General features: G+C 39.9%; 1 protein-coding gene across 3 annotated transcripts in view; it reads left to right on the forward strand.

Annotated features, from left to right (window-relative positions):
• The window catches only part of SACS (sacsin molecular chaperone), a 45,904-nt gene extending 25,659 nt beyond the window's left edge, over positions 1 to 20,245 (forward strand). For 2 of the 3 annotated variants that reach the window (XM_046664727.1, XM_046664729.1), the window contains 2 exons: positions 3,368 to 3,394; positions 7,344 to 20,245. In XM_046664727.1, coding sequence (XP_046520683.1) covers positions 3,368 to 3,394; positions 7,344 to 18,901 — 11,585 coding nt within the window. In that variant the 3' untranslated portion in view covers positions 18,902 to 20,245. The remainder of the gene's footprint in view (positions 1 to 3,367; positions 3,395 to 7,343) is intronic. The other variant, XM_046664728.1, reaches the window with a different exon arrangement.
• The last annotated feature ends 2,116 nt before the right edge of the window (positions 20,246 to 22,361 follow it).

Consider the following 22,361-nt stretch of genomic DNA (forward strand, 5'->3'; position numbering starts at 1 on the left):
TTCTCCAGTGGATGCTGATTCTCTCAGGATTCCCTCCCTCTCATGCTCTCTCTCCACCTGCTCAGGCCCCTCCCCTGCTGCAGGTTCTCCAGTGGATGCTGATTCTCTCAGGATCGATCTAGTCTTGTTAGTGTGGACTTTCCATGCTTGTGAACTTGCCATCTCATTGACCTTGATGCATTCAGTGTCCCTCTTCTGTTCTCATCCCAAGCATTGTAGATTGATAAACTTGAGTGCTCCCTTCATCTCATGAGAGTGGAGCCCTGTGAGATTTGTCACCGCCGTGTGGCACAGTGCCTCCTTCAAGGTGGGTGGAATGAAAGTCTTCTCATATCTGTATTTTTGTACATGGTGTTCCTTTTGCTTAGAATACTCTTTCCGTCCTCCACTTTGCCTTGCTAACTTTGATTCGTCTTTTAGTATTCAGCCCACAAGTCTCCTCCAAGAGGCTTCCTTTCATGTGTGTCTCCACACCCCTGCCCCTGCCGGGCAAATCTGGCGTAGATGCCTCTTCTTTGCTTGTGGAGCCCAGTACACAGTCCACTTAATTCTCTTTGCCTTACTGCAATCATATTTTTACTGTGCTACACTAGAAAATCCTTGAGAGCGGGGTGCTTATTATTTTATTTTTGTATTCCCAGTACCTGGTGACACTTTGCTTCGACATGTTAATGCTTCCATATGCGGGGCAGGGTGGGGATGGCGTTGGGGGGACAGGAGTACCAAGATGAAAAGGCAGATCCCTGGTGTTGTGCCTGTGATTTAGTATCTTTTTCAAGTAAGTATAGTCAGCCTTCCGTGTCCGTGGGTCCGCATCTGCAGATTCAACCAACCACAGGTTGAAAGGCCTACGGTGGTTGCATCTTTATTCAGCATGTCGTTCTTCCCTAAACAATACAGTATAACAACTGTTTACATAGCGTTTACATTGCATTAGGTATTATAAATAATCTAGAGATGATTTAAAGTATATGGGAGGATGTGTGTAGGTTATATGCAAATACTATGCCATTTTGTGTAAAGGACTTGAGCATCCCCGGATTTTGGCATCTGCGGGGTCCTAGAACCAATGCCCGGCGGATGCTGAGGGACAGCTGTGTCTTCTCTTGTCTTAATTGTTTTCTATGATAGTGAGATAGTAGAGCCCGTGTTATCATCTTCATTTGAGAGATGGAGACAGTGAAGCTGAAAGAGTTTGAAGGATTTAAGTGACTTGCTTGAGTTGCAGAATTGGAGCTACGATTCTCTATTTTTTTTCTATTTCCAGGTCTAGATTATTTCTGTAGTAAGTTGCGTGAGTAAATAGGTGGCTGTCAGAAATTGTTGAATAGTTAGAAGAGCAGGTAAGTGGGTTTTAGAGGACATATATAGATAAAAAGCAATCGATTCAGTCAAATGGTAGGAATGCCTAATGGGTTGGCACCAAGATCTTATTTACATTTAAATTTTTTTCATTCTTATTTATTACATTTAGCCTCATGCTTTGTTCCGTTTCATGACCAGACACTCTTCAATAAACATTTGTTTGAATTTCCCCTATGTACCAGGCATGGTGCTAGATGGAAATAATATAAAGATGAATAAAACTGAAAGAGCTCACAGCTGAGTGGGGACAGCAATGTAAATAATACTGTCATTTAGCATGATGGATCCTCCATCAGATACAGAGAAGAGAGTTGGTAGAGGCGGGGGCAGGGCAGGGGGACCTCACAGAGGAGGTGGCCCGTGTTCTGTCTCAAATGGTCAGGGGAAAGGCTGCAAATTTCGTGTCTGGATGGAGAGCATACGACACTGTCCACTTTGACACACTTTGTGAGGATTTACAGTATTCATTTAAGAGATAATGGCATCTCATATATGTATGTAGAAATCTTCAGAAAAAGTTGCACTTTTAGGTGGCAGCCTCAGATGTATAGATCAGCAGTATTCTCAAGATTTTGGGCAGGCTTTGCCACGAGGATGTGGGTTTGTGCTTCCACAGCTACTTGTTGCACACAAGGGCCATGTTTACGGTCTTTCTCCCTCCCAACTCCACCCTCACCGTCATTCAGGCCACCTTCGTTTCTTACCTGGAATGTGGAAATAACGTCGAAAATCTCCCCACACCTCTTCTTGCTTCTGTAGTTAATACAGCACAGTACTGCTAGGATTATCTTTCTAAAATATTATTTTCCCACTCCCTACCTGAAAATCTTTCAAAGGCTTCCCCGTTATCCTTGGAACAACAGCCAAAATCCTTAAGATTTCCTGTGAGCCTTCTTATTATCTGGCTGCATCTTCTGGGTGTTGTAAAGATGCCTGGTACGTGGAGAGGGTATATCAGTGTTTGCTGTTATTATGATTGTTGTTAATAACCTCCTTCCGTATCCCCCTTGGTCTTTCTCATGTTTGGAAGCCCACGCGTTCTTTTCCTCCCTAAGGTGTGCTGCGCATGGTTTCCTTTGCCCTCCCGTCCTCTCGCTGCCCGTGCTCGTTGTGCACGCAGCCCTGTGTGTGAACAGAGCACTGAGCTCCTCAGAGCGCTCGCAGACTCATCCCTGTATAATCACTGACGATAATTTATCTAATGCCTGCCTTCCCCTTAGACTGCAAGACGAGGTCTGGGACCATGTCTGCGTGGTCCTTTCTGTATCTCTAGCACTGAGTCAATCTTCACTGACTGACAAAATGCCTCTAAAGTAATTGGAAGGATGTTAAGATTGGAGGAGCTTAACTTCCTTTGGTAAGGTTAGCCCGAGGTACCCAAGTGTGCAGACATCTCTCAGAGTTGTGGAGATGTACTTATCCAATAAATGGCTTGCTTTAGGCAGAGGAGGGGTTAGATGTCCATGAGCAATTCTTTGAAGTTTGTTATTGGTGGTCCCATGAACGAGCCATGGAAATGTAAACCTCCCTTTCTTTATCATAAAGTCAGAATTAATTGTATACTTACTTTGTGGACATGGTCCAAAACTTTTTAAAAATCAGATGTTTTGCCTTTCTTAATTCTTATCTAGAATATCTGAATGTTACATGATGATAGCCTATACAGAAAGCCCATTTGGAGTTTAGGAAATGACTTTATTTATGTTGTTGAAATGTAGTTTATGCATATAAAGTGTATACTCCTTTCTTCTTTGCTTTTGTTCTGAACTAAGATTTCCCACCCTTGTGTAGTTTGGATTTAGTTTGCATTGAAATACATCTTTAAATCTTAAATGTATATTCAGCTACATTTGGAGTTGTGTTTATGATTTTTCTTTTCATGATGATGTGTAAAGATTCTCCAAACAGTGTTATTTTAAGATATAGAATAATTTCTGTAGCTGTCATGTAAAAATTATGACAATTCTGGCTTTTTCTAAGAACGGATTTAATTATGTTCTAGCACAACAGCTTCTCTGGGGATATTCAGGTATGATAACTGACTAAATGTTATGTTCATTTGTAGCCTCATGTTTTTGTTCATTTGATTCTTTGAATCCTGTTTTTTCATTTACCTAAGTAGCTAGAAGTTATGTCAACAATTTTTTTTCTGGTGGTAATACCTATTAAAGGAGAGAGGAAACTATACTAATATAGGTATATAGGGGGTTGTTATACATACCACAATAAAACCATATTTAAATGACTTGGAAACATTCATCTCGTGGAACCATTTAGTCTCAAATGAAAGAATTCTGCTGAAATTTGCATTTTAAGCTGTGGTATGTGATGGGAAGGCGTGAGAGCAAATGCACCTCTGTTATACAATACACATAAATACTGAGTTAAAAAGGAATCAGTTGTGGGCCCTCTGACTGAGATGAGAAGACCACTGGCCCACCATGCTGGATGGAGCATAGCTTACTGTGCTGAGGCTAGGAGCAGCAGAGCGGCCGCGCCCGTGGCATACCGAGGCATGGCAAGGTGCTGACGCAGCTCCTTAAGAACCGTCGGCTACTTGGCCTTACAGTGCCTAGTGTGTCATTTTAGTGACTTTCCTTTTTTTTTAAATAAGAGGTTTTTGACTCAACCTATATTATTTTCCCCTAGTTCATGTTTCACTTGGAATATTAGAGGATGCAAGATTTGCTTTATGGAAATTGTTTTTATGGTAAATATTGTTTTTGGAGTCAATCCGTTCTTTGATTCAGGCTATATAATTTTGAGACCAAGTCATTGTTATACTGATAATTCACATAAATATTAAATTTGGTTTCTAGTTTATATTAAAAGTAGCTTATCATTTACAGCTACTATTACTGTATATTCTTAAAGCTTAATCAATATATCTCATTTTTAAGATGTAATCACAGAGGAAAACAACCTTGATAGAAGCAGACTGCGTGGTTACTGCCAACCCTAGGACTCCACGTGTGGCGGTGATCCCCCCATGGTTGCTCTCCTGTTCAGAGGAGCACGAGGAAGGCAGCAGCGAGTGTCGGTCTTGACCTCTTGAAGGCGTGTGGTCACTAGTGCTACTTTTGAGCTGCCTGCAGGCTCCACATTAGAGCGGAAGTTTCTGCCGGACCCTGCAGTGCCTGCAGTGCTGCTGCCGGACCCGTGGGGCTGGACGGGTGCAGCTAGGCTGACAGCAGGCTCTCCTTTCCTTCCTTTTCTGGCTCTTTTCCTTTTCTCCCTTTTGTTTCTTTGGAGATTTGACCAACCTTCAGTTCACCGTTTCCTTGAACCTTTACTTTATCACATAGTGTTTACAAAGCACTCAGGTCTCTCCACACAGGGCAACGTTGTTAGAACTTGTCATTCCTCAAAGCTGCCCTTGCCACTTCCTTACAGGAAAACAATGAAAAACTTGTCCTTCCAGCCTCAGGTCACCGGAGTCTTGGCTGGCTGCGCCTCTGGGAGCATCTGGCCCAGCGCAGTAAACGCGCAGTCAGCGAGAGCGCTCGGGACGAGCTGTTGCGGTTAGGTCTGCTTTAACGTAGCTTATAACATCCTATTTCCATCCGTGGTGAAAACCTGTCTCCAGGTCAGGACTGAATGTAAACATAAACAAACGTTAACAAAAGCCATAGCGCAGTCTTTGAGTAGTGATGCGTGTTGATGTTACGCTTTTGAACTGATCTGTAGTAAGGGAAAAACTCCTCTTAGGAGAGTTATTTCTAAATTAGATAATCATATTTGATACCAGTTTGGATAAAACCTTCTGGTCACTAGGAGCACTTTCACTGTCCAGTTACCCTCTTTTGACAGTGCTGATATTTTTAAAGGCTAGGCAACCAAAACACAAGTCGTTCATTAGAAATCATTCTGTTAGAGGTGCTTTACAGTTTCAATGGCTTTCTAACCCAGGACATGAAGACTTTTCTCTGTGTTAACATTTGTACTTTAGGGTTAAAAGCCTAAAGCCTTAAATACAAAATAAATGGAAATCAGGACTTCAGATTGAATCGACCTGAGTACGTAGAATTGGGCCTTACTGCATTTTCTCTCTCCTTTATTTTCTGTTACGTTTTTTCATTTGAGCATGACTGGTGTGTTAGTTGCATGTTAAATGTAGTGTGTATGTTTTATTGGCATTTTATTTATAAATTAATAGTAGATAATTTTCCTGAAGGTAGGTATGTGTTTTATAAATTGCCAAATTTCATGCAAGGATATTGGATACAATTATTTACAAAATGCACGTCATGTGGCAATTATTAACACAGAACACAGTGTGGTGCATATTTAATTTTCTGTTTTCCGAGTGTTCTGAATTTTAATTTCTAACTCTTGCGTCTTTGGTATTATATCCTTGCCTTACATATGATTTGATATTCTGTTATAATTAATCCAGTAAGCATTTTTTTAATACATTGTTAAAAATGAATTATAAAAACTGTATTTTAATGAGACGCAGAACAAGAGGCTTATACAGTCAGACTCCTGACCAGGTTGTATGATTTCCTAAATATTACTACTTGACTTACCCTAAATCATGCAATGTAGAAACTGAAAATATTCAGAATTTGGTATTGCTATCTTCCAAAAATTGCAAAAGTGTGCCCTTGGTTAAACTTCTATGACAGTAGTTTTAAAATGTCTTACTGTCGCAAGAAAGGTGATTTTCTTGGTAGGAGGTCAAGTCATCTTCCTGATGTGGAAGACTGTTAAATAAGGATGTCCTTCCTTGGTTAAAAACTAATAAATACAGAAATTTCGAGGGGCTTGAGGTGTGCCCTCTTTTATAACTTTTTCCAAAATTCGTCTTTTAAGAGTCTAGAAATTGTATGTACACACAGGGAGAAAACTGAATGTTAGTTTTCCATAAGATTGATTTGAGTGCTTTTTATTTCTCTACATGGCAAATACATACCTGTAGGTATAGAGTGTTATCTTTAACTTTGTTTCTCCGGGTATTAGAAACTCTGAAACACAGAATGCACTTTAGAAGTAAAGTGTGATTTTCTAGACCAGTGGTTAAAAATCAGCACAAGTCTTGCCCCCAGATGACATCTTACTAGTCTCCTAGTTTGTAAAACATCAGAAGTGGAGCTGCCTGGTGGGGGACAGCCCTGCCCACGCAGCAGGGCCACGCTTGCTCCTGTGGCTTGACCCTGATGCATTTCTGCGAAATCCCACGGCTCTGGCAAACATCCTTTAATGAGTAATAGGCAGCTAGGTCCCAGTGACTTTGGGAAAGTTGTGGAATTGCTCCACACTTGGGCGTGCATATAGATCAGTCTTGAGACCTAGAACCTCATCCCCATGCTTTTTCCAGATGAGAGAATTTAAGTCCCAGGAAGATTAAGTGACACCAAACTTACACATCTAGCTGGTGGCTGAAGGGAAACTGTACGTCTCTTTGCTGCCTCAGCTTCAGACAGGGTTGGTGAGCTGAGACTGAGACTCCGACCTCTGTGCTCTCACTTCCTGTCCTTCTCTACATCCTGTGCAGCCAGGTGGCTCCTGGAAACATGAAGAAAGGAAATTCATGTTGGGTTTGCCTGTAAATTACTTACCCTTCAATAAAATGGTACTTATTTTAACTTTATCCACGTTTTCTTTGGTGCTTTTATTTATGGACAAATAACCATGAAAAATTATTTTCCATGTTGATTCCATTTGTGGAGCATTATAGGATAATTTTAAAAACACATGTAAATGCATTTTATATATTTATTTAAAATAGGCACTTTCTAGAGAGAATTATTTCTTCTATAGATGGTTATAAATATGGATTGATGTGTATGTAGATTCTCTGTGGTTACTATTTAAAACTTATTTTAGCCCAGTTATGCTGAATTTTTGCATTTTTACAGTGTACTTAAAACTCTTTAAATTGACTTTCTAGTACTATCTAATCTGCAAGAATAGAAAGCGAAATAAGTTACAGTAGAATTATATATATTTATAACATTTCTGTCTACGATTTGCAGGAAGACCATGTACTCAGCTGCAGCTTCTAAATCCAGAACGATTTGCACGTCTTATCAAAGAAGCAATGAATACATTCTGGCCTGGCAGAGAGTTGATCGTTCAGTGGTATCCGTGTGATAAAGACAAGCGTCACCCATCTGTTTCATGGCTTAAAATGGTTTGGAAGAACCTCTATATACATTTTTCAGAGGATTTGACTTTATTTGATGAGATGCCACTTATCCCCAGAACGGCACTAGAGGAAGGCCAGATGTGTGTGGAACTCATTAGACTCAGGATTCCGTCATTAGTCATTTTAGATGATGAATCTGAAGCACAGCTTCCAGAATTTTTAGCAGACATTGTACAAAAACTTGGAGGCATTATCCTTAAAAAATTAGATGCCTCCATACAACATCCACTTATTAAAAAGTACATTAATTCACCATTACCTAGTGCTGTTTTGCAGATAATGGAGAAGATGCCGTTGCAGAAATTGTGTAATCAAATAGCTTCGCTACTTCCGACACACAAAGACGCCCTGAGGAAGTTCTTAGCTGGTTTAACTGATAGCAGTGAAAAGGAGAAAAGAATAATTCAGGAATTGACAATATTCAAGCGAGTTAACCATTCATCTGGTCAGGGACTCTCCTCTTATACCAAACTGAAAGGGTGTAAAGTCTTGCACCATACTGCCAAACTTCCACCAGGCCTGCGGCTCTCTGTTCCCGTGATAGACAGCAGTGATGAAGCTACTATTCGCTTGGCAAACATGTTGAAAATAGAGACGTTAAAGACCACTAGTTGCTTACAGCTTGTTTTAAAAGACATGGAAAATGCATTTTATTCACATGAAGAGATAACACATCTTATGTTATGGATCCTCGAGAATCTATCCTCTCTTAAAAATGAGAATCCAAATGTACTTGATTGGTTAATGCCATTAAAGTTCATTCAGATTTCACAGGAACAGATTGTATCAGCCAGTGAACTCTTTGATCCTGACATAGAAATACTAAAGGATCTCTTTTATGATGAAGAAGAAACTTGTTTCCCACCTTCAGTTTTTACCTCACCAGATATTCTTCACTCTTTAAGACAGATTGGATTAAAAAATGAAGCCAGTCTCAAAGAGAAAGATGTTGTGCAAGTGGCAAAAAAAATTGAAGGCTTGCAGGTCAGTTCTTGTCCAAATCAGGATGTTCTTCTAAAGAAAGCCAAAACACTCTTACTAGTTTTAAATAAGAATCATGCACTATTGCAGTCAGCTGAAGGAAAGATGACACTGAAGAAAATAAAATGGGTTCCAGCTTGCAAGGAAAGGCCTCCGAATTATCCGGGCTCTTTAGTCTGGAAAGGAGACCTCTGTGACCTTTGTGCTCCGCCGGATATGTGTGATGCCATGCATGCAATTCTAGTGGGCTCCTCACTTCCTCTTGTTGAAAGTGTCCATATAAACTTGGAGAAAGCTTTAGGTATCGTCACAAAACCTAGTATCAGTGCTGTCTTAAAACACTTTAAAATTGTTGTTGATTGGTATACTTCGAAAACCTTTAGTGATGAAGACTACTATCAATTCCAACATATTTTGCTTGAAATTTATGGATTCATGCATGATCATTTAAATGAAGGGAAAGATGCTTTCAGAGCCTTAAAATTTCCATGGGTTTGGACTGGCAAAAAATTTTGTCCCCTCTCCCAAGCCGTGATAAAACCATTCCATGATCTTGACCTTCAGCCTTATTTGCATAGTGTGCCTAAAACCATGGCAAAATTCCACCAACTGTTTAAGGTCTGTGGTTCGATAGAGGAGTTGACATCAGATCATATTTCCATGGTCATTCAGAAGGTATATCTCAAAAGTGACCAAGATCTCAGTGAACAAGAAAGCAAACAAAATCTTCATCTTATGTTGAATATTATCAGATGGCTATATAGCAATCAGATTCCAGCAAGCCCCAACACACCAGTTCCTATACATCACAGCAAGAATACTTCTAAACTGATCATGAAGCCAATTCATGAGTGCTGTTACTGTGACATTAAAGTTGATGACCTCAATGACTTACTGGAAGATTCGGTGGAACCAATCATTTTGGTGCATGAAGACATACCCATGAAAACTGCAGAATGGCTGAAAGTTCCATGCCTTAGTACAAGATTGATCAATCCTGAAAACATGGGATTTGAGCAGTCAGGACAAAGAGAACCACTTACTGTAAGAATTAAAAATATTTTGGAAGAGTACCCTTCAGTGTCAGATATTTTTAAAGAACTACTTCAAAATGCTGATGATGCAAATGCAACAGAATGCAGTTTCATGATTGATATGAGAAGAAATATGGACATTAGAGAGAACCTTTTAGACCCGGGGATGGCAGCTTGTCATGGGCCTGCTTTGTGGTCCTTCAATAATTCTGAATTCTCAGATTCAGATTTTGTGAACATAACTAGGTTAGGAGAATCTTTAAAAAGGGCAGAAGTCGACAAAGTTGGAAAATTTGGTCTTGGCTTTAATTCTGTGTACCATATCACTGACATTCCCATTATTATGAGTCGAGAATTCATGATAATGTTCGATCCAAACATAAATCATATCAGTAAACACATTAAAGACAAATCTAATCCTGGGATCAAAATTAATTGGAGTAAACAACAGAAAAGACTTAGGAAATTTCCTAATCAGTTCAAACCATTTATAAATGTATTTGGCTGTCAGTTACCTTTGACTGTGGAAGCCCCTTACAGCTATAATGGAACCATTTTCCGACTGTCGTTTAGAACTCAGCAAGAAGCGAAAGTGAGTGAAGTTAGTAGCAGCTGCTATAATACAGCCGATATTTACTCTCTTGTGGATGAATTTAGTCTCTGTGGACACAGGCTTATCATTTTCACTCAGAGTGTAACCTCAATGTATTTGAAGTACTTGAAAATTGAGGAAGCCAATCCCAGCTTAGCACAAGATACAGTAATAATTAAAAAAAAACCCTGCTCCTCCAAAGCATTGCATGCCCCTGTCTTAAGTGTTTTACAGGAAGCTGCTAAGCTCATGAAGACTTGCAGCAGCAGTAACAAAAAGCCGCCTGCTGATGCCCCAAAGTCATCTTGCATTCTTCAGATCACAGTTGAAGAATTTCACCACGTCTTCAGGAGGATTGCGGATTTACAGTCACCACTTTTCAGAGGGCCGGATGATGACCCAGCTGCTCTCTTTGAAATGGCTAAATTGGGTCAATCAAAAAAGCCATCAGATGAGTTGCCACAAAAAACAGTGGAGTGTACCACATGGCTTCTGTGCTCCTGCATGGATACAGGAGAGGCTCTTAAGTTTTCCCTGAGTGAAAGCGGAAGAAGACTGGGACTAGTTCCTTGTGGGGCGGTGGGAGTTCTGTTGTCTGAGATCCAGGACCAGAAGTGGGCCGTGAAACCACACGTGGGAGAGGTATTTTGCTATTTGCCTTTACGTATAAAGACAGGATTGCCAGTTCACATCAATGGGTGCTTTGCTGTTACTTCAAATAGGAAAGAAATCTGGAAGACAGATACAAAAGGACGCTGGAATACCACCTTCATGAGACACGTTGTTGTGAAAGCTTACTTAGAGGCCCTCAGCGTCCTCCGTGACCTGGCCACCAGTGGGGAGCTGGTGGATTATACTTACTATGCAGTGTGGCCTGATCCTGATTCCGTTCATGATGATTTTTCTGTAATTTGTCAAGGATTTTATGAAGATATAGCTCATGGCAAAGGGAAAGAATTAACCAGAGTCTTCTCTGATGGATCTACATGGGTTTCCATGAAGAATGTGAGATTTCTAGATGACTCCATACTTAAAAGAAGAGACGTTGGTCCAGCGGCCTTCAAGATATTTTTGAAATACCTCAAGAAGACTGGATCAAAAAACCTGTGTGCTGTTGAACTTCCTTCCTCAGTAAAATTAGGATTTGAAGAAGCTGGCTGCAAACAGATACTGCTGGAAAATACATTTTCAGAGAAACAGTTTTTTTCAGAAGTGTTTTTTCCAAATATTCAAGAAATTGAAGCAGAACTCAGAGATCCTTTGATGAATTTTGTTCTAAATGAAAAAGTTGATGAATACTCAGGAATTCTGCGTGTTACTCCATGTATTCCTTGCTCTCTTGAGGGGCATCCTTTGGTTTTACCATCAAGATTAATCCATCCTGAAGGACGAGTTGCAAAGTTATTCGATACTAAAGATGGTCGCTTTCCTTATGGTTCTACTCAGGATTATCTTAATCCTATTATTTTGATTAAACTAGTTCAGTTAGGTATGGCCAAAGATGATATTCTGTGGGATGACATGCTAGAGCGTGCAGAGTCGGTTGCTGAGGTTAATAAAACTGACCATGCTGCAGCCTGTCTGCGCAGCAGCATACTGCTGAGTCTCATCGATGAAAAGCTAAAAATAAGGGATCCCAGAGCAAGGGACTTTGCTGCGAAATATCAAACAATACCCTTTCTTCCATTTCTAACAAAGCCAGCAGGGTTTTCTTTGGACTGGAAAGGTAACAGTTTTAAGCCTGAAACCATGTTTGCAGCAACTGACCTTTATACAGCTGAGCATCAAGATATAGTTTGTCTTCTGCAACCAATTCTAAATGAAAACTCACATTCCTTCAGAGGGTGTGGTTCCATGCCATTGGCTGTTAAAGAGTTTTTGGGATTGCTAAGGAAGCCAACGGTTGATCTGGTTGTAAACCAGTTGAAAGAAGTTGCAAGATCAGTTGATGATGGGGTTACGTTGTACCAGGAAAACATCACCAATGCTTGCTACAAATACCTTCATGACGCAATGATGCAAAATGAAGTCACTAAGATGTCAATTGTTGAAAAGTTAAAACTCTTCAACTTCATTCTAGTTGAGAATGCTTATGTTGACTCAGAAAGAGTTTCCTTTCATTTGAATTTTGAAGCAGCACCATACCTTTATCAGTTGCCTAATAAATATAAAAACAATTTCCGTGAACTTTTTGAAAGTGTGGGGGTGAGGCAGTCATTTACTGTTGAAGATTTTGCCCTTGTTTTAGAATCTATTGATCAAGAAAAAGGAACAAAGCAAATAACAGAAGAGAATTTTCAGCTTTGCCGGCGAATAATTAGTGAAGGAATATGGAGTCTCATTAGAGAAAAGAAACAAGAATTTTGTGAGAAAAACTATGGCAAAATATTATTGCCAGATAGTAATCTTAAGCTTCTCCCTGCTAAATCTTTATGCTACAATGATTGTCCTTGGATAAAAGTAAGGGATACCACTGTGAAATACTGTCACGCTGATATACCCAGGGAAGTAGCTGTGAAACTAGGAGCAGTGCCAAAGCGACATAAAGCCTTAGAGAGATACGCATCCAACATCTGTTTCACAACACTTGGCACTGAATTTGGACAGAAAGAGAAACTGACCAGCAGAATTAAGAGTATCCTTAATGCCTATCCTTCAGAAAAGGAAATGCTGAAAGAACTTCTTCAAAATGCTGATGATGCGAAGGCCACAGAAATCTGTTTTGTGTTTGATCCTCGACAGCATCCAGTCGATAGAATATTTGATGATAAGTGGGCCCCACTGCAGGGCCCAGCGCTTTGTGTGTATAACAACCAGCCTTTTACAGAAGATGATGTCAGAGGAATTCAGAATCTTGGAAAAGGCACCAAAGAAGGAAATCCTTGTAAAACTGGACAGTATGGAATAGGATTCAATTCTGTATACCATATTACAGACTGTCCTTCTTTCATTTCTGGCAATGACATCCTGTGTATTTTTGATCCTCATGCCAGGTACGCACCTGGAGCCACATCCATTAGTCCTGGACGCATGTTTAGAGATTTGGATGCGGATTTTAGGACACAGTTCTCAGATGTTCTGGATCTTTATTTGGGAAGCCATTTTAAACTGGATAATTGCACAATGTTTAGATTTCCTCTTCGTAGTGCAGAAATGGCAAAAGTTTCAGAAATATCTTCAGTTCCGTCATCAGACAGAATGGTCCAGAATCTTTTGGACAAATTGCGGTCAGATGGTGCAGAACTTTTAATGTTTCTTAATCACATGGAAAAAATTTCTATTTGTGAAATAGATAAAGCTAGTGGAGCTCTGAATGTTCTGTATTCCGTAAAGGGCAAAATCACTGATGGAGACAGACTGAAAAGGAAGCAATTTCATGCATCTGTAATTGATAGTGTTACTAAAAAGAGGCAGCTCAAAGACATACCCGTTCAACAGATAACCTATACTATGGATACGGAGGACTCTGAAGGAAATCTCACTACATGGTTAATTTGTAATAGATCGGGGTTTTCAAGTATGGAAAAAGTGTCTAAGAGCGTTATATCAGCTCACAAGAACCAAGACATTACTCTCTTTCCACGCGGTGGAGTAGCTGCCTGCATTACTCACAACTATAAGAAACCCCACAGGGCCTTCTGCTTTTTGCCGCTCTCTTTGGAGACGGGATTGCCGTTTCATGTGAATGGCCACTTTGCTCTAGATTCAGCCAGAAGAAACCTGTGGCGTGATGATAATGGAGTTGGTGTTCGAAGTGACTGGAACAACAGCTTGATGACAGCATTAATAGCTCCTGCATATGTTGAATTATTAATCCAGTTAAAAAAGCGCTATTTCCCTGGGTCTGACCCAACATTATCGGTTCTACAGAACACGCCTATTCATGTGGTAAAGGACACTTTAAAGAAGTTTTTATCGTTTTTCCCAGTTAACAGGCTGGATCTACAGCCAGACTTGTATTGCCTGGTGAAGGCTCTGTACAGCCGCATTCATGAGGACATGAAACGTCTTTTACCTGTTGTGCGGGCTCCCAATATTGACGGCTCTGACTTGCACTCTGCGGTTATAATTACTTGGATTAATATGTCTACTTCAAATAAAACTAGACCATTTTTTGACAATTTACTGCAAGATGAATTACAGCACCTTAAAAGTGCAGATTATAATATCACAACACGCAAAACGGTAGCAGAGAATGTCTATAGACTGAAACACCTACTTTTAGAAATTGGTTTCAACTTGGTTTATAACTGTGATGAAACTGCTAATCTTTACCACTGTCTTATAGACGCAGATATTCCTGTTAGTTACGTAACTCCCGCTGATGTTAGGTCTTTTTTAATGACATTTTCCTCTCCTGATACTAATTGCCATATTGGGAAGCTGCCTTGTCGTCTCCAGCAGACGAACCTAAAACTTTTTCATAGTTTAAAACTTTTGGTTGATTATTGTTTTAAGGATGCAGAAGAAAATGAGATTGAAGTGGAGGGACTGCCCCTGCTCATTACACTGGACAGTGTTTTGCAAACTTTTGATGCAAAACGACCCAAGTTTCTGACAACATACCATGAATTGATTCCATCCCGCAAAGACTTGTTCATGAATACATTATTTTTGAAATACAGTAATATTTTGTTGAACTGTAAAGTTGCAAAAGTGTTTGATATTTCCAGCTTTGCGGATTTGCTGTCCTCTGTATTGCCTCGTGAATATAAGACCAAAAATTGTACAAAGTGGAAAGACAATTTTGCAAGTGAGTCTTGGCTTAAGAATACATGGCATTTTATCAGCGAATCTGTAAGTGTGAAGGAAGAGCAAGAAGAAACAAAACCGGTATTTGATGTTGTTGTTGATACCCTAAAAGACTGGGCATTGCTTCCTGGAACAAAGTTCACCGTGTCAGCCAATCAGCTTGTGGTCCCTGAAGGGGACGTTCTTCTCCCTCTAAGCCTCATGCACATTGCAGTTTTTCCAAATGCCCAGAGTGATAAAGTTTTTCATGCTCTCATGAAAGCTGGCTGTATTCAGCTTGCTTTGAACAAAATCTGCTCCAAAGACAGTGCATTTGTCCCTCTGTTGTCATGTCACACTGCAAACATAGAGAGCCCCGCAAGCATTTTGAAGGCTCTACATTATATGGTCCAAACTTCAACATTTAGAACTGAAAAATTAGTAGAAAATGACTTTGAAGCACTTTTGATGTATTTCAACTGCAATTTGAGTCACTTGATGTCTCAAGATGACATAAAGATTTTAAAATCACTTCCATGCTACAAATCCATCAGTGGTCGCTATATGAGCATTGCAAAATTTGGAGCATGCTATGTACTTACAAAAAGTATTCCTTCAGCTGAAGTGGAAAAATGGACACAATCGTCACCATCTGCATTTCTTGAAGAAAAAATACACTTAAAAGAACTCTATGAAGTGCTGGGTTGTGTACCTGTAGATGATCTTGAGGTATATTTGAAACACCTCTTACCAAAAATTGAAAATCTCTCTTACGATGCAAAATTAGAGCACTTGATCTATCTCAAGAATAGATTATCAAGTATTGAGGAACTGTCAGAGATCAAGGAACAACTTTTTGAAAAACTGGAAAGTTTATTGATCATCTATGATGCTAACACTCGACTAAAGCAAGCAAAACATTTCTATGATAGAACTGTGAGAGTTTTTGAAGTTATGCTTCCAGAGAAATTGTTTATTCCTAAAGACTTCTTTAAAAAATTGGAACAACTTATAAAACCCAAAAATCAAGTTGCATTTATGACATCCTGGGTGGAATTCTTAAGAAATATTGGACTAAAATACATACTTTCCCAGCAGCAGTTGTTACAGTTTGCTAAGGAAATCAGTGTGAGAGCTACCACAGAAAACTGGTCTAAGGAAACATTGCAGAATACAGTTGATATCCTTCTCCATCATATCTTCCAAGAACGAATGGATTTGTTATCTGGAAATTTTTTGAAAGAACTGTCTTTAATACCCTTCTTATGTCCTGAGCGGGCCCCTGCTGAATTTATTAGATTTCATCCTCAGTATCAAGAGGTAAACGGAACACTTCCTCTTATAAAGTTCAACGGAGCACAAGTAAATCCAAAGTTTAAGCAGTGTGATGTGCTCCAGCTGTTGTGGACATCCTGCCCCATTCTCCCAGAGAAAGCCACGCCCTTGAGTATCAAAGAACAAGAAGGTAGTGACCTTGGCCCACAAGAACAGCGTGAACAAGTTTTAAGTCTGCTTAATGTTAACCTGGATCCCCCTCTTGATAAGGTCATTAATAACTGCAGAAACATATGCAACATAACAACTTTGGATGAAGAAATGGTAAAAACTAGAGCAAAGGTCTTAAGGAGCATCTATGAATTTCTCAGTGCAGAAAAAAGAGAGTTTCGTTTTCAGCTGCGCGGGGTTGCTTTTGTGATGGTAGAAGATGGTTGGAAACTTCTGAAACCTGAGGAGGTAGTGATAAATCTAGAATATGAATCTGATTTCAAACCTTACTTGTACAAGCTACCTTTAGAACTTGGCACTTTTCATCAGTTGTTCAAACATTTAGGTACTGAAGATATTATTTCAACTAAGCAGTATGTTGAAGTGTTGAGCCGCATATTCAAAAATTCTGAAGGAAAACAGTTAGATCCTAATGAAATGCGTACAGTGAAGAGAGTAGTTTCTGGCTTGTTCAGGAGTCTACAGAATGATTCAGTCAAGGTGAGGAATGATCTTGAGAATGTACGAGACCTCGCACTTTACCTTCCCAGCCAGGATGGTAGATTGGTGAAGTCGAGCATCTTAGTGTTTGATGATGCCCCACATTACAAAAGCAGAATCCAGGGCAACATTGGCGTGCAGATGTTGGTTGATCTCAGCCAGTGCTACCTCGGGAAGGACCATGGATTCCATACGAAGTTGATTATGCTCTTTCCTCAGAAACTCAGACCTCGTTTGTTGAGCAGTATACTTGAAGAACAGTTAGATGAAGAGGCTCCCAAAGTCTGTCAGTTCGGAGCGTTGTGTTCTCTTCAGGGACGACTGCAGTTACTCTTGTCTTCTGAACAGTTCATTACAGGACTGATTAGAATTATGAAGCATGAAAATGATAATGCTTTCCTGGCCAATGAAGAAAAAGCCATAAGACTTTGCAAAGCCCTAAGAGAAGGATTGAAAGTGTCCTGTTTTGAAAAACTTCAAACGACATTAAGAGTTAAAGGTTTTAATCCTATTCCCCACAGTAGAAGTGAGACTTTTGCCTTTTTGAAGAGATTTGGTAATGCAGTCATCCTGCTCTACATCCAACACTCAGACAGCAAAGACATTAATTTCCTGTTAGCATTAGCAATGACGCTGAAGTCAGCGACTGACAATTTGATTTCTGACACTTCATATTTAATTGCTATGCTAGGATGCAATGATATTTACAGGATCAGTGAGAAACTCGACAGTTTAGGAGTGAAATATGACTCTTCAGAACCATCAAAACTTGAACTTCCATTGCCCGGCACTCCAATACCTGCTGAAATTCATTACACTCTGCTTATGGATCCAATGAATGTCTTTTACCCCGGAGAATATGTTGGGTACCTCGTGGATGCCGAAGGTGGTGATATCTATGGGTCGTACCAGCCAACATACACATATGCAATTATTGTACAAGAAGTCGAAAGAGAAGATGCTGATAATTCTAGTTTTCTGGGAAAGATATATCAGATTGATATTGGTTATAGTGAGTATAAAATAGTTAGCTCTCTTGATCTGTATAAGTTTTCAAGGCCTGAGGAAAGCTCTCAAAGCAGGGACAGTGCCCCTTCTACACCAACCAGCCCTACAGAGTTCCTCGGCCCTGGTCTGCGGAGCGTGCCTCCTCTCTTCCCTGGTAGAGAGAGCCACAAGGCCTCGTCTTCGAAACATCCTTCCCCCAAAAAGCTGAAGGTGAATTCTTTACCAGACATTTTGAAAGAGGTGACGTCAGTGGTAGAGCAAGCTTGGAAGCTTCCTGAATCTGAGAGAAAAAAGATTATTAGGCGATTGTATTTGAAGTGGCACCCTGACAAAAATCCAGAGAATCACGACATTGCTAATGAAGTTTTTAAACATTTGCAGAATGAAATTAACAGACTAGAGAAACAGGCTTTTCTAGATCAAAATGCGGACAGAGCCTCAAGGCGAACATTTTCAACCTCAGCATCCCGCTTTCAGTCAGACAAGTTCTCATTTCAAAGGTTTTATACTTCGTGGAATCAAGAAGCAACAAGCCATAAATCTGAAAGGCAACAACAAAATAAAGAAAAATGCCCACCTTCCGCTGGACAGACTTACTCTCAAAGGTTCTTTGTTCCTCCCACGTTCAAGTCAGCTGGTAATCCAGTTGAAGCGCGGAGATGGTTAAGACAAGCCAGAGCAAATTTCTCAGCTGCCAGGAATGACCTTCATAAAAACGCCAATGAATGGGTGTGCTTTAAATGTTTCCTTTCTACCAAGTTAGCTTTGATTGCTGCTGACTATGCTGTGAGGGGCAAGTCTGATAAAGATGTGAAGCCAACTGCACTTGCTCAGAAAATAGAGGAGTATAGTCAGCAACTTGAAGGACTGACAAATGACGTCCACACATTGGAAGCTTACGGTGTGGATAGTTTAAAAACCAGATATCCTGATTTGCTTCCTTTCCCACAGATCCCAAACGACAGGTTCACTTCTGAGGTTGCTATGAGGGTGATGGAATGCACTGCCTGTATCATCATAAAACTTGAAAATTTTATACAACAAAAGGTGTGAAAGTATTAAAGAAAGCAGAGCTAGATGTTGAGTGTGTTGGAGCACAAATAGGAATTGCTGTATGTTTAAGCTTCATTGTCAGTGATTTCGGATTGGTGAAGCACATCGCAGGTGGTTCAGGAAGAATTTTGGAGTTGTTATTTCCGTGAATATCAGCAGAAGACCTGACCTTGACTGAATCTAAAAGAAAATTATTTTGATGATGGTGGTGAGCTGCACGCTTGCTAGATGTATGTGAATGTTAGGACAGCACATTATTGAACTGCACTTTATATAACCAAAGCTTAGCAGTTTGTTAGATAAGAATCTGCGTATGTCTGGTTAGGATGAAGTTAATTTTATGTTTTTAACACGGTATTTCTGAAGGAGCTAATGAAACACTGGACATATCATTGGTTTAAACAAATAAGGGGAATTGAGTCTTTGAGTTTATCATTTCTCTAAGTGCATCCTCTTTTGGATGCATTATTTTCTTATCAGCTGGTTCTGATTATGAATTTGTTGCAGTTTTACATCTTAAACACTCAGTACATTTAAGAAATGGTACAGTATTTTAATCCTGAATATTACTTGATTAAGAATATGCAGATAGTACTTCTTAGGGTGCACTGAGTGCACTTTACATCTTTATTTTAAATTTTTTTTACACCTTATGTTTACAGGCTTCCTATTTCATGAAGATAGCATGTGGAGAACTCAAAACGGTAGCAGTTCTTATCACCAGATGCTGATAGAGCTCCCAAGAACTGCTCACCAGAACAGTGCTTACCAACGGTTAGAGCATTGGCTTCCTGTTTGGTGTACATATTTTCCACAAATGTTGTAAATTATATAGTGTGGCTGAACAGGATGCAATCTTTTGTTGTCTAAAGGTGCTGCAGTTAAGAAAAAATCTTTTGTCTTTCAACATGGCCCTTAGTGGAGTTTTTTGGATTTTACTTTGAAAACATTAAAAAATTGTTAAATCATCGTGACAATATCCAGTTGTTTATAAAAGGAATTGGCAGCTCGTATTCCCCATGAATGATTCAGAACTGACGTTTAGTTTCATCGTGTTTGAGCATCCTGCCATACCTATTTACTTTAACATATTTCTTTTGTAGAGTGTAAGAGAAAGGTGGTGATAAATAGTTTATGTAAGTGTGCTGGCTGTAAATGATGCTGAATATAATATTTTATGCAATTAAGGGCTTATGGAACGTATTAAAGTTTTTTTACTTTTATTGATAATAAGGAATGTTTGCGCCTCCACTATTGTATTGTTTCTGGATATGAAGCCATGTAATTATTTCTGCTGTTATAAGTGCCATAATTTTAATAAAGCAAGTGTATATATGAAATCATTGTAACTGGTATTTCCTGAGAAAGTTCATTGAAAGTAAAACTTAATATCTTCCTATATTACGTTTTGCTATGTGTGTGTTTATTGGAAATATTAGGATAGAATTTTCCTATGTATTTTATACTGAAATGTTATTTGGTTTCTTTTTATGATTGAATATAAAGTGACATATACGAGGTTTATTAGGTGGTCATTGACTTGGTTAAGAGTCTATTTGTCTATTTTATTTCCCCTTTGTAGGGAATAAGATTAGTTGATTCCATGGCATATGTATGTATTTGGAAATAGATACATTGTATGCGGTTCTCGGTTAGGTGGAGGCTGAAGTGAGATTTTCCTTGCCTCGGGAGAGGCTGCGTGTCTGGGGCCAGTTCACGCCTGAGCCCGACACACAGGAAATGGCCGTCTTTAGACCTGAGGCGCCAGTCTTCCAAGGTCGGCTGAACAGGCTGATAGTTCTCTGTTCGGGGTCGACCCAAATGCAGGGTCTCCAGCTTTCTGGGACTTTCTTCACAAGTGCTGTTTGCTACTTTGAAACTCATATTCAGCACCTGGAATATATTTTGTTGCTTTGGATTATTAAAATTTACACAGAAAACCTTTTCTGGCCCTTGTGATAGTTGATCTAGTTGGAGTTTTGTGGTTTTTTTCCTAAACTTTGTTTTTAAGAAAAATACAGGTTCATAATCTTGTATATGAAGCCCTTGGATCCAAATGTATTCCAGAATTGGGTTTTAGAAAGTTTATACAATGCGCATAACTCGTTGACGGAGGACTCCCGTCTGGGTCGGGCAGCACCCTTGAATCAAACGCATTGGTATTTCTGCAGTGAAAGCTGTGGATGCTCGCACTCAATTGAATACATAGGCCTGATGAGTAGCCTCGTCTAAATTTCGGTCAGGTTTTGCTACCAATAGTTTACAGCAGATATATTTGGAAAGTTTTCATTTTGGGGAGCTTCTAGATTTTGAAATGCAGCCTAAGTAATTTTGGGCCTGAACTAATTTTTGTGTTTTATTATTTTATGCTTTTTTTTCTTTTCCCCTATTTTGCTTTTCTTATTAAAAGCAAAGTGGAAGCTGCCAGCAGGTGTGTGGAGTAGCTGCTCCTGAGTGGCACGCAGTCCCGAGGGCTTGGAACGGGCTTCCCGCGTTCAGGAGCAGGTTCTGTGCTGCCAGACGAGCGGGGGTAAAGGTGTCCCCAGCAGAATGGCTCCATGAGGAAATCCGCAAAGACCCACAGGGTCCACTTAGTTTGAAGAGCGGAGGTTGGGGGGAGCGGGGCGTGCTGAGAGCACGGGGGCCTGTTGGTACAATGTTCAGAGTGTTTAATAAGGAGAAGCTGTTCACAGGCCAGGTTTGGGGATGGGTGGGATTTTCTTCCATTAGTGCCCGTTGACATTTTCTGTATTTCAAATGTTTTGTAGATCTCAAGGATAAAATTTATAGTGTTCGTAGAAAATACCAATTATAAAAGATTTTATTTAGTCATGTTTTAATCAGGGTTCCACCAGAGAAACCACCAGAAGGAGATAGAGATAGGTGAAGAGATCCGTGTCCAGGGATTGACTCCTGACTGCGGGCCGCGAGTCCACAGGTCATAGGGCAGGCCTACACCACAGGCTGGGAACACCTGGACATGGCTGAAGCTGCCGTCTGCAGGTGGAATTTCCTAAAACTTGTGCTTCTAAAGGTCTTTTTTCATTTATCTTGTTTAGCGAATATGACTTAAAGTAATGTCATTCACTCATTCATTTGAAAACAGCCCTCCTGAGCACTGTGTGCAGGGGCTGTGTCAGGTATGGGAGACCCACAGGTGACATTCCATCCTGGCTGTCAGTTCCTGTCCACCACGGGTGGCTGAGACTGTGTACTGACACTATGACCCTGGTCGATTTGTATACTAAAGCCAAAATTACTTAGATTTTATTTAAAAATAAAAATTATGTGTTTAAAATTTATGCTGCTTTCTCATAGTTGATAAGTGGCTCGGGAAGTGCCCTCATTTACTCTAAAAGTCCAAGTCTCTAGGAAGACAAAATTGAAGTTGCACTGTTTATTCAGTTAAAAATTCCCTTTTTACTAAGAGTCCACTTAGATCCTCTTGTTGCAACTGCTT

The sequence above is a fragment of the Equus quagga genome, chromosome 6, assembly GCF_021613505.1.
Source record: "Equus quagga isolate Etosha38 chromosome 6, UCLA_HA_Equagga_1.0, whole genome shotgun sequence".
Lineage (NCBI taxonomy): Eukaryota > Metazoa > Chordata > Mammalia > Perissodactyla > Equidae > Equus > Equus quagga.